General features: G+C 41.7%; 1 protein-coding gene across 1 annotated transcript; it reads right to left on the minus strand.

The window, feature by feature from the left end:
• Window positions 1–529: 529 nt before the first annotated feature.
• LOC311501853 (solute carrier family 24 member 2) lies at window positions 530–12,871 on the minus strand. The gene is made up of 9 exons (XM_084563898.1): window positions 11,753–12,871; window positions 4,388–4,417; window positions 4,073–4,190; window positions 3,616–3,702; window positions 3,041–3,120; window positions 2,688–2,825; window positions 2,388–2,477; window positions 1,374–1,540; window positions 530–1,254 (listed from the first exon to the last, which is right to left on the minus strand). The coding sequence occupies exons 1-9, from the start codon at window positions 12,644–12,646 to the stop codon at window positions 1,005–1,007; spliced, it is 1,854 nt and encodes a 617-aa protein (XP_084420024.1). The 5' UTR covers window positions 12,647–12,871; the 3' UTR covers window positions 530–1,004.
• Between the last annotated feature and the right edge of the window lie 484 nt (window positions 12,872–13,355).

Consider the following 13,355-nt stretch of genomic DNA (forward strand, 5'->3'; position numbering starts at 1 on the left):
GAAAAGTATGGATCTTTAGATGATTTATTCCACCATTTCTTGTTCAAACTGCATCATCAGGACACTAAAGTAACCTCTTTCTAAAGTGGTGCACGTGAAGGCAGCCAGAACAGAGAAAGTGATGTTCATATTGAATGAAAAATCTGATTAAAATAGTTTGGTTATACAGATGTAAGCATTGACATTCTAAGCCAGTTTAATCTGTGAAGACTAATTAGTAATCCTATCATTATATATTTATGAACGTGATATACGGCTGCAATTTCTGCAAAATATGACTTCAAATATTAAACTGTGTTCTTAAACACACCCATTAACAGTCAGAGTCGCCTGTGGTCAAAAAGACACACGTATCCTAAGTAGCTATCAAGCGGCTGAACTCATGTGTTGACTTGGCCCTTTCTTTTTCGCCATGACATGATTTCCTTGATCTCTCCAGAGCTCCACTGGCATCTTATACAAAACAAAACCACAAAAAAAGTCTTTTCGAGCCCCCGTATTCAGTTTATATGCATAACTCGGCTCCTTGCACGAGTGGTGGAGGTACTTGTCATGCTGCCACACAGTCCTTCAGTTAGAAAACAAAAACACGAGCAGTATCTTACGACCTTCCAGCGATGTTTCCATCCTCAGTTGCTTTCACTTTCCATCAGTTCCTTGCAGCAGGTTTCAACCATTAGTGGCAACTGACTGTAGTCACATGGTGCAAAGAGTCTTTCCAATCGGGCGGCATAAGAGCTTTTAAATAAAGGTAGGCCTGCCTGCCAGTGTTAAGCAGCTGTGATGCATTCGCTTGAATCTGAAAGGCTGATATAAGTCATGGCCTCTGCCTAACTGTCATCAACAGTTTGTGTGTATGACCATTTGTATGTGTGCGTGTGTGTGTGTGTGTCTTCTACCGTGTGCATGTGAGACACTTTGTGTCTGTGTGAGCATGTTTTTGCACTCCTATAGTAAATCATGGTCGCTATGAGCACAACTGCTTCGCTTTCTGACAGGAAGTCTCAGATGGTGATGGGGCAGACGATAATTTTGTCCTCTAGCATGACACTGACGATGAGGAAGACGAAGTAGAGCATGAACATGAGAAGGCCCAGAAACTTGCTCATTCTCCACTTGCAAGCCGCAATGGACAAGATGACGAAGAGAAGCATGAGGAAGAGGAGGACGATGGCGCAGAACAGGCCGTTGCTGCTCACCTCGACTGGCTTGAAGTCATTGATGATGTTGTAGATGAGCCAGGGAAATGGCAGCCTGGAGGGAGAGGGGGCATTGAAAAAGCAAAACAGACAGGAGTCATTTGAGTTCAAACAAACAAACAAAAAAAAAACGCACTGGTCTATTATTGTTTCTCAGTTTATTGGTGGACTCACCCCACAGTGATATCAAAGATGTTGGAGCCCACAGAGCTGGACACGGCCATGTCGCCCAGGCCTTTTCGTGCTACAATCACACTGGTGATCAGGTCAGGGATTGAAGTGCCAGCTGCTAATATGGTCAAACCCATGATCTCCTCTGTGATCCAGAAAGTCTCTCCAACCTGGAATGAAGGATAAATCAGATGGAGGATTTTGGTGATTTTGCTTGCAGGCATCACTTTACACATCAAATAAACAACTTTTAAAATTATATTCAGTGGAAAGGGCTTGCAGCAGGACTGGTATGATAATTCTGTGGCAACAAAAAGACTTCAGCGAGCCTCGAGTTTGTTGTCTTCTAAAAAGGTTATTTCAATTCCATTTGCTTGCTTTGTGTTTCCACGGCAGCCTTGACTGCACAAGCTCAGAGGAGAGACATAAGGCTGGTATAGTCCCATGCAGCTACATATCTTTGCAATTTAGATATAATCACATTCTAATGCACTGTTACAATCATTTAAGTGAAGTCAGTGTCACTTCTTTCAGTTAGTACACAAAGGTTATAATGTGGATCATGGTTTGGAAAAATAAAAATGACATGATCAGACTTACAATATTTCTTAAAATCTTGTTCAAACAGGTAAATCATGTGCCCCAAGGAATATATTTAGACAGTGAGATCCACTGATACATAGTTGAAGCTGAGAGCAGCAATGAGAGAACTTTAGTACAATGAGAAAATACAAATTTATATCCCACTTCACTCAACAACTTGGGAACCTTTGTGGAACTAAAAAAGCAGTGATCTTGTACACCAGGTCTCGTTCATCCGTCCTGTCTTTGCACTCACAGTGGAGCGTTACAGGTTGATCTGACTTTGGATCAAGGCAGATTAGTTGCGATTAGCTGCCATAGTCACGCATTCAACACCGTGAGGCCTCCAAAATCACACAGAAAATGTAGATAGAAAATGTATCCGCTGAATGTGACATAACAAGATTCCTATGCATGTGTGTGTTTGTCACGTACCTGGTGAGCCCACCACACCATCAAGTAGGAGAAAAAAGCAATCCAGCAGATGGCGCCAATGAAAGTGACGGGGAAGAACCTTTCTGAGGTCTGAAAACAAAAATAAAACACAGTTTCACCGTAGCCAAGAACCTGATAATGAAACACAACAACCACGAATAAAGAACACGTGTTTAGTGTTAAAGCTGCACGTCTATATTGTTTTATTTAACATGTTGGGAAACACATACTGCTAAATGAAGTCCAAAATACTGGCAGACTGCTGGAACACTATACTGTAACACAAATGTGTGTCTTTACCTCTCTCCTGACGTCAGGCAGCGTGAGCCACAGAGGAAAGACGATGGGCAGGATACAGAGGTAGGTGAAGCGTTTCCTGTTGGTTTCTGGCCAGGCCAGGCTCAGGGGCTGGTCCTCATCTTCGTCTTCCTCACCATTCTGAGAATGAGTTCATTGCTTTATACTGTTCACCGCGCATGACCACGTTCGGACATTATCATGGAGGTAAACATTACTGAATTAAACCACCTAATTATGTTGCTGTTATAGCAGAATAAAGTCTTTCCACCTTTTTAATGTAAAATGTTTGATTATTAGAAAGTATTGCACGGAGGACACTGTAACACATTAACAGAGAGAGTTAAAAGCATTACCTCGTTCCCTCCTGCAGCGCCGTTCATGGGTGGGGTGACTTCAACTGCAACATTTGAACTGTTGGGGATGTTTTTAGCAGCTTGGGGATAAAAGGAATAAAAATATACTATATTAATATGAAATGAAAACAGTTCCAGAGACAAAGTCAAGACTATTTTTTTTAGCTCATCCTTGCAGGTGTAATATAATGTGCAGATCAACTGACTGACAAATCAGTTGATTTAATTAAGACGTTGGTAAATGGGGAAAAAAAGCTGGACACATGTAAAACTAAAGATAAATTAAACAAAATAAGTGGCTGACAACAAAATAATACAACTGCAGCCTTCTCATTAAATCAAAAACATGACTTTAGTTTTGCTGCAACATTTTGTTCTTGAATTAACTTATTGTCTAACCTGCTGAGCATCTTTTTATTCATTTCTGATTAACACATTGATAAAATAGTGTACTGCTCTAACCACTGTGTGAAAAACAGCCACACTTCTTGGCTGATTAACCTCTTGGTAAGTGATTTGTGTCCTCATTTGCTGGCTGAGTATTGGATGTTTTATTAGTTTTATTCATCACTCACCAACACCGTTGGCAGCACCGGTAGCCTCATCTTTACACTTCTGCTTGGCCATTTTGTGAAGGATCGACGCCTTCTCTTTGAAGCGCCCTGAAATGGGAAACAAACATCCCAATCAGACTAGCATGTGATCTGAAAATTTGGAGGTGGCACAGTTAGGAAGCACGTGTGGAAAGTAGTTGAATGAATGAATCCAACAAATCACCTTTAATATCCAAATATACAAATTTACATGTCTCAAACATAAGCTTCGCCTTAAACAGCATACTCACCGAAAATGGCTAATTTTGCTAAACTGTTGACTGTTAATTTGCTTTGGTGTCAGACAGTCCCACATTCTGAATATGAAGGAATGGGACACATCTCCTTTGTGCCATACTTACGCTGTGTGATAGTTTCACATATCTAAAGTTTGGGGTTCGATTGTGCATGTTATTGTGAGCATTTTCTTTTTGCTCACCCACGCCTTCGTCACTCAACGGGTCCAGAGTGTGTATCATCAGCTGGAAGATGCTGTTTCTCATCAGAGAGTTGTGCAGAGAAGCACAGCTGCCTTCCCTCTGCAGCCTTGGCTTAGCCTGTGACAAAATACAACAACAAATACACAAATGTTTATGCGGATGCACATGCAAAATTGGATCTTCATTCTCCAGTTTTCGTTTGATAATTCATCAACTAACATGACTGCTCCAGCTGAAGTGCCTTTTATGCAGCACAAACCACTTTTAATCATATTCGGGACTGAAACATAACGTGTAGTACATGCAGGACTCACCGTCAGCTTGTTCTCATCATCTGCATTTACCTTAAGGAGAACACACAACAAAAAAATTAGAATGTGGTATTGGTTGTCTTGCAGTACATGCAGTAACACAAACACATGCAGCCTGCTCTATGCAATCCAACACAGATGACGTATAAAAATGATGTTCAGGCTCTTTCCGTAGGCTTTGTTCTAATTCTCTACTCATTTGTGGCGCCCGATTGGAGTGCATTCCAACTACTGAGAGGAGGAGAAGGAATAAAGGAATGAATTAATCAACGCAAATGAATAAGTTAATGCTTTTGAACTGAGGATTTTCACATCTAAGCAGTTTGTATGTGGCCATCATGTCTGCAGTTAAGCTATAAGGAAAAACATGAACTCTTTAATTAGAGTTTGACATAAAAATAAAAACCAGACGCCTAAAGGTGTGGACGATGAGATAAGTGAAGAAATGATAAAGGAGCAAAGAAGGAGGGTGTAATGAGCTTGAGTTAGTCTCAAGGTGCTGTAAAACAATGAGTGTGAGGCTTGTTGTCATTCTTTTCCTCTTTTTCCATTTTCTTTTGGTCCACAATTTGTCATTGGATCCCATTTTCACAAGAAGAGGCAACATCTAATTTATTTCTGTTATGTACTACATATTATGTGGTGATAAACTCCCTCAGTATCCGTCCAGAGTGTCTGTGACGCCACCATCGCCTCCTTCTTTACTCCTCCTCAGGGTAGGAGCGAACCAGTGGTTTCAGGTCTTCCTTTATCATGACAACAACAACACACACACTCATCTCAAGCAAAGCCATTTCTTCAGAGGACATACAGTATACAGCACAGCAGTGTCACCACATATAGAAATACACACAGACACGCACAGTCGTCTGCCAGGGACAGACAGAGACTGTGGTGGTGGGTTGTGAAAATACAGATGTTGCAATATCACCATTGGGGAGGGTTTGGTGATGGGGTCAGGGATTTGGATGAGGAAATATCCACAAATTGTTGCAGGTTTTTTCTTTTTTTTTTCTTTTAAATATACTTAATAATACTTAGAAATGCTGTTTGCATGATTTACAAAAGCCTATAAATAGCCCGCTGAGCTCTGATCCATCAAACATTTCTGGTGTAAAAAGAAAATCCTGTTTAAAATCACACTGAGAGAAAACACACGGTCATATTCTCTGCAGATTAAGTCTTAAAAGCTCAAATAATGTTTTAAAGACAACATCAGTTAAAAAGAAAAATGCGGTAGGAACATCAGCCAAGGATAAAACATTTAGTAAAAGCACAACCCATGACTAAAAATGTAGGACAGAAACCACTTGACAAATTAATTTGTTTGCAAGTTGTATTAAAGATGCTATCATAGATTTTAAAAATCCTACAAGTAATTAACAAGAAATTAAATCAATTATATTCAAACAAACATATAGACATATAGACAAACAAAACCTCAATGGAATTTTATGTGCAGTTATCTACACTTTATTGCCAAAAGTATTTATGCTGTCATCAACATCATCAATGACTTCCTCATTTATGCTGTCATCAATTCGCTTTACACACATGTGAACTTAAGTGACATCCCATTCTTAATCCATAGGGTTTAATATGACGTCAGCCCGCCCTTTGCACCTATAACAGCTTCAACTCTTCTGGGAAGGCTTTCCACAAGGTTTAGGAGTGCGTTTATGGGAATTTTGGACCATTCTTCCAGAAGCGCATTTGTGAGGTCAGACACTGATGTTGGACGAGAAGGCCTGGCTCGCAGTCTTTGCTCTAATTCATCCCAAAGGTGTTCTGTCGGGTTGAGGTCAGGACTCTGTGAAGGCCAGTCAAGTTCTTCCACACCAAACTCCCTCATCCATTTCTTTACGGACCTTGCTTTGTGTGCTGGTGCACAGTCATGTTGGAACAGGAAGGGGCCATCCCCAAACTGTTCCAACAAATTTGGGAACATGGAATTGTCCCAAATCTCTTGGTATGCTGAAGCATTCAGAGTTCCTTTCACTGGAACTAAGGGGGTAAGCCCAGCTCCTGAAAAACAACCCCACACGTCTCCACTGCGAACGTGTCTCCAGTGCTCCAGTGGCGGCATGCTTTACACCACTGCATCTGACGCTTTGCAATGCACTTTGTGATGTATGACTTGGATGCAGCTGCTCGGCGACGGAAACCCATTCCATGAAGCTCTCTATGCACTGTTCTTGAGCTACTCTGAAGGCCACATGAAGTCTGGAGGTCTGTAGTGATTGACTATGCACCTCAGCATCCGCTGACCCCACTCTGTCATTTTACGTGGCCTGCCACTTCGTGGCTGAGTTGCTGTCATTCCCAATTGCTTTCACTTTGTTATAATACCACTGACAGCTGACTGTGGAATATTTAGTAGCCTGGAAATGTCACGACTGGACTTGTTGCACAGGTGGCATCCTATCACAGTACCATGCTGGAATTCACTGAGCTCCTGAGAGTGACCCATTCTTTCACAAATGTTTGTAGAAGCAGTCTGCATGCCTAGGTGCTTGATTTTATACACCTGTGGCCATGGAAGTGATTGGAACACCTGAATTCAATTATTTGGATGGCTGAGTGAATACCTTTGGCAATATAGTGTATATTCCACCCAATGTTTTACAAATGTTTCAATTTAAACTCAGTCACTAAATCTCTATTGTTTGCTAACAGACAGAAATAACTGCAGCTTTACATGCAATGAATACAAAATGCATGTCTACACAGTCACAATGAATGTTCTTCATAACATAAATAATATGTAAAACCAGTGTCAGATTTGAATCTTACTAACCAGCTGCAATGGTGCTCTTTTATCTGAGGTAAGCGGTTAAATTTAGCAATGGCGCTTACTCAAATAAAAAGGTGATATCTGAGTGAGAAACAAATACAGACGACCACAGGTGGACTGTTTTGTTGTTGGCACATTTTCATGAAGCCTAACCTGCCCATCAAGATGGAGTTTGAGCAGATAATCCCTTTATCTTACATCTGACAAGATACCTGCTGCTGTTACGGCAGCTGAACCAAGGCAGAAGGTTTCCTTTTTGTTCTTTAAGGACATAACCCGTTACACCTGCGTCCATTCCAGACTTTAAATAGTCTACTGCCTTGGTTTTTATCCTATAAAACAGCTAAAGTTTGGTATGTTCACATACTGTGAAATCAAACTCAGTTGAAACACACAACATAAATTCAGAAATGTGTGACTGGTCTTATGAAACCATGTTGGATTTAATGTCTTTGATACAAATCTTTTTAAATGTAAGCCTTTAAATTGAAAAAGAAAAAAAAAAATACAACGTGGCAAAATTAAAGCTGACGAACAAAGACAAGGAGGACATCTGTCTCTATGGTCTTTGTGCATCCTGGTCAGAGCAGAGGTCGGCTAGGAATTAGTTCATGTTGGCTGATGCTCACATGGCTCATGAGACCTGCTTTAGGACAAAAGACATGTTTAACCTTCAGTAGAATCTGCCAAGGCTCCTCACGAAATGTTTTTAACGCACATAGCATCGTCATCAAGCCAAAATGAACCCCATCCAGCACCCTTTTCTCTGTATACTTGCATTCTAAACAGAATTTAAAGTAAAAAATAAAAGATGTGTTTACGCATATCATACTGCAGTTTCCTTGGAAATACTCTCCTCTCTGTTTTCAGCTGTTTTCAGTCCTCTAAGTGGAGCTCTGCTTTCTGGATCATACAAAAACTTTTTTTCTTGTATAAATCTAGCAAAAAATATAAATATAACTAAGATGTAACAGCTAGATTAGCCAAGTAGAAAGAGACAATTACAGAATAAGATGATGAAGACGGACATGTTAGGTCATTTACATCCGTTTCTGTTTTATGACATATAACACCATGATCTAGACAGATGAGACCGTGGTCACGTAGATGTCTGTATAAGATAAAGATGTTTTATTTTCTCACAGACCGATCATTTCTTGAGTAACATGCATTACACAAAGCACTATTTGAAAATACCGTTGTGATTTGAGTGTTTCTTCGTCGCTCTGTTGCCATTTGCTGGCATTAAACCTTGTTGTTGGGGTAGACCTCAATCATATTTAAGCAAACTGTGAATGACAATACCGCAAGTCTATCTCGTCATTACAAGCAGATCATGAGTTCCTGATAGTTTGTTCACTTTTTACTGAACTGCTGTTCCAGTTCAGTGATCTCACCCCTCCAGACAGGAAGCTGTAAACACAGGGAGACAGCCAAGATGTAAAGTGCTGACCTGTTTACACCACACTTTTATTTATGAGATTTCATGGTGCTTTTCAAAATATTAACATGTCTTTGTTTCCTGTTTTTCCCCTCTGTTATCTCCCCTCATTTCTCTCTCTCTCTCTCTCTCTCTCTCTGTCCGGTTTCCACCTGACTGTCCGAGCTGTGGGACTTAGCAGGGATTAATCCACAAAGATCACCGCTTTTAGACTGGTAATTTTCAAGCCTGCATGTGAAGTCCTGCAGCAACCCTCACAGGGCACAGTGCAGTCAAACGACTCTGCCTCTCTCATCTGTCAGCAAATCCCCCAAACAAAGGCTCATTTTACCCACAGTTTCATCAGCTGCTGCATCAGCATAGTCATAGCATATCCCAAAAAAACAAAGGCAATGTTTCACCACTCATCCAAGTGGCGTCTCCAGTTCTAAACGACCAGTGAGGAGTTTTGGATTTTATTAGGAGCATGTGTGGGTGGGGCACACGTTTAACTCATATGACACCAGCACATTCAATTTCATGAATATTAGAAAATATTTTAACATATAATGCTTCCAAGTAGATCCTCTTTTCCTATTTAGATGCGCCTGCAGAGACTTGTTCTGTTAAATCCCTCTGCAATACTGCTGCATTGTGACCTAGCACAGAAACATTGATAAACTGATATTTCTTGGAAGCTCCTCAGAGACCAGTGGACGGTATGCTGGCTGCATGTTTGCTGTCGTCACTGAAGGTAAGCAGTTGATAAGGGGATCAGGGCGGATTGGCGTCTTTAGTGCCATCAACCAGCAAACCTGCAGATTTCCTGTGTCTCTCCTACGCTGACACCATAGGCAACATATTCGCCAGTGCAAACCTAGCCAAAACATCCTCATTTATGCTCAAAATATAAACCATGCTATGTTATGAGTCAGCTTGCAGGCTGAAAAAGAAGCTGGCAGCCAAACTGTCCCAGTGATATTCTGATTCCTGCTCCCCCAGGAGGCATCTGACTATTATTAGTGGCTCTAATGGGATCAGAGGGCATTAACCTGGGGGATTATTTAGCCTCTAGCGACACATAAGGGCAAGGCACCTGGACACCAAGAGCTGGATGACAGAAAGAGAAAAGCTGTTCTTAGGCTGCAGTGAGGCGACCTGAAGAACCGTTGATTCCCAGAAGGGCACAGACGGCAAGAAGGCAGAACGTCTGCAAACAAAGGTTGATCAACACAGAATTCACTCAAATGTTTTATCACTTTAAAGTGAATTACTCTGAAAAAGGTCACATCAAATCGATTTTACAGGCCTTATTTCATAGATTCTTTCATAAATAAATGAAAGTCCTGTTTCTTGAGGAGCATTTGTTCACAATTGCCAAAGCATTCAAGGGAAGGGGCTTTAAAGGACACACAGCCATACAGAAAGAAAGCTGTATTATGAGTTCATCTTTAAGACCTGCGAGTTGCTTAAATAAAATAAAATTAGCAAGAAAAAAAAGATGAAAGCTCAACTTAGTTTCCAACTGTTAACGGTTATTTTATCGCAACAGTTTGAGATTGAGAGCAAGGTTTGACTGAGTTGACATGAGTTGACCAGTGGGATCATGTGCAGCACTGCACTGTATTTGTCCCTGAAGAACTGGTGATGAGTGATGTCAGGCAAGGCTACAGACAAGCTGCTCTAAGATTAGCCTAAAGCCATTTGAATATTCATCACCTGAGAACCGTATGAGATTATAACATCAGAGATTAACAGATCTGACTCCACCTGCACACACAGACACAACATACAAAAGATGGAGAGAGAGACGTAAAAAAAAAAAAAAAACAGCAACAACAAAGAAGCTTCATCATCATCAAGGAGGGTGGTGATGCACTTCCTAGATGTCTCTGAATTTATGCGTGTGTTGCTTATAGTCACCATCAAGCTAATCTCAGCGTCGTCTACTCCTGGCTGACATGAAGTGATCGGTTTGCTAATTGGTATTGGTAATAAATATCCTGTCACTGTCACTCCCACACTGTGCAGGAAGCTTTTAGGGGATAAAAACAGTCACATCTCGGTTCCAGGGAGATTATTGTTAGTTCTGCTTCTATTTTCAAACCTCCAAATCAGTGTGACCCAGACGCATGTGATTCATGTTAGAATTAATCATCACAGATGCTTTGAAACTATGTTCACCGCGAATAAGCTTCACCCTTCTTCTCACCAGCCACTGGCCACTTTTCCCAGTCAGAGCCAGAACAGAGATAGGTGAAGCTGAAGGACAGAGAACACTTATGAGGAAGGAGAAATGCTACAGGGATTTCTGGACTAGTGGTTCTGTTCCTATTCATATCATCACTTTAGGATTTTACCCCCACAAGATACTCTCAGAAATCAACAACAGGAAAAAGTCAAACCCCTCGCCCCTGCAAAGCACTTTAAAATCTAACAATTAAAAAACTAAATAGTAAGAAATGCAGCATCCTATTCTGCATCTCTCAATAAGTGCATGTTAGATTTTGCAAAGTTGCATTGCCATGTCTCACTGGCTCCTGTTGCAAAGATATTAGGTGGATGGATAAACCAAATATTGAATTTAATCCAGCCTTTAACTTTCAAATATTTGAGCAAAAAATATCTTCAGTATCTTAATCCAGCTGGAGTGGGAGCATTGATCGGCTCAGTTACATCAGTCCTATTCTGAGAGCCCTGCTGGACTCTGGTCAGTTACTTAAAGTAGAGACAGAAGACAAGGCCTGCTCATGGACTTAGTCAGCACGAAGAGGCTGCAGTCTGGCTAAGTGTCTGGAGCTGTCCGAAGCACACAGGTGGTGTGTTGAAGTAAACCTTTACATCCTTTAAAAGGGAAAATTATGAGCATCAGGCTCACTGACAGAATGCACCTAGTTTAGGACCATTGACTGTTGTCAAGCTCAGTGGCCATGATCTATGTAATCTTATTTATTGGGAAAAAGAAATGAATAAGACACACACATAATTCCCCTCTCTCTCTTGGTTTAAATGAAGCAAAGTGAATAAAGTCTTCATGGGAGTGAACATTCAGAGGACTGAGGGGAAGATAAATGTAAGGTTAAATGTTACTAAATACACAGTTGCTATGCATGGATGGATGGATGGATGGATGGGTGAATGGAGTAAGGCTCACCTTTGGCGCAGCCTCCAGCTCGTCCACCTGGTTGCTGCCCAGCATGCTCTTGATGAAAACTTCAACAGAAGCATTGAACTTCATGAATGTCACATAGCAGGTGTAGCAGAGCAGCAGACTGACGCTCTCCCCCAGCGTGATTTCATTATCCAAAAAGAAATAGATGAGCATGAGCAGGCCAATGATATAGAAAGATACGTCTCTGAACAGAGGCCACCAGGTGAGGTTCAGCACCTCTCTGGAGAACAGGGCGCACATCCCGATCACAAACAGGATGTTGAAGACAGCGGATCCCACGATGGTGCCAATTCCCACATTGCTGTGGGAGACGAAGACACCGATAACGGAGGTGAAGAGCTCTGGGGCAGAGCCACCAGCTGCCATGAAAGTGGCTCCTGCTACATCATCAGAGATCTCCAGCTTCTCTGTGATGACAGTGAGCGCGGGGACAAAGAACTCATCGCAGACGATTGCTAAGGCTATGAACATGTATAACATACCAAACATATGAAACGCCACAAAGCCTTGGCGTCTCTCCTCCACAGTGAAGTAGTCCATTGGGTAGTCCCCTTGGTTCATCTCTATATCAGATGATGCCATGGCCACTGGTGTGTCCTCTTGTACGTCTGAGTGGTTGTAGTGCTGCAGAAGAGTTCTTTGGGGCACTGGTGCATCAGCTGAGCCCTCAGCAGCCGACTGCAGCAGTGACAAGGCACTCCATGAAGAAACTGTGCAGACAGCCACCATGCTGATGAGGAAGCCCAAAATCCGACCGGGCCGCAGCTTTCTCTTGACACTCTGGTAGTGTTGCCTGGTGCTGCTGTGAGGGCCCAGGAGAGGAGCAGAGCTGGAGTCTGCTAACATCTCTCGACTTCTTATGGGTATGAAATCCATGGTGTTTGGCGCAGGTTGTTAGGCAGAGCGGAAGTGTCCGGAATCCCCCCCAAAGATGGGTGGCTGACGCTGGTGCCTACAAGGGCGGGGGTTTGTCAGGCCGCGGCGGTTCACCGATTTGTTTGCATGCTGCCAGGTCTAAACACAATGGAAGCCCTGCAGTCTGATTCCAGGATCAAGCCCATTCAAAGGCTTCCTCATATTACTCACTGCCAAAGAGAGAACACAGTGAGAGAAGTTATAATCCAAAAGCATATAATATATAAAATAAATTATAATCACCAGCATGTAAAATTAGAATTTGAGTAGCCATTCCACAAAGATGTTTTCCCACTCCTGTTATCTCTTCACTAACACGTCTTACTGGCTGCGTTACTTTACTTCAGTATAGTTTGGAGACGCTTGTACTTTACTTGACTATTTCCAATTTCTACTACTTTCTGTCGTCTACTCCTACTCCTCCTATTGTACCTTTGACTTCACCTTGGGTCAATTACATTGCGTTTAAGTGTGCTATATAAATAAACGTGACTTGACTTGACTAAAATGGCCTGACATTTATGATTAAAAGAAACATATGCTAAAATATCACACAGATACACCGTGCAAAAGTAGGCAAACTTAGTTGTTGCAGGTTTAATGTCAGTGCATGAGAAATACTAACAGTGATTAAACGAGTATCTGATAACACCCTGAAAAGGCCTATCCT

The sequence above is a fragment of the Chelon labrosus genome, assembly GCF_963514085.1.
Source record: "Chelon labrosus genome assembly, chromosome: 2".
NCBI classification, from domain to species: domain Eukaryota; kingdom Metazoa; phylum Chordata; class Actinopteri; order Mugiliformes; family Mugilidae; genus Chelon; species Chelon labrosus.

Excerpts from the sequence above, each read along its gene's own strand:
- LOC311501853 (XM_084563898.1), bottom strand. The coding sequence starts at position 12,646 with ATGGATTTCATACCCATAAGAAGTCGAGAGATGTTAGCAGACTCCAGC. Across the intron at positions 4,418-11,752 it reads AGCTGGAGGCTGCGCCAAAG|GTAAATGCAGATGATGAGAA; the intron begins GTGAGCCTTACT and ends GTTCTCCTTAAG. Across the intron at positions 2,826-3,040 it reads GCGCTGCAGGAGGGAACGAG|AATGGTGAGGAAGACGAAGA; the intron begins GTAATGCTTTTA and ends ACTCATTCTCAG.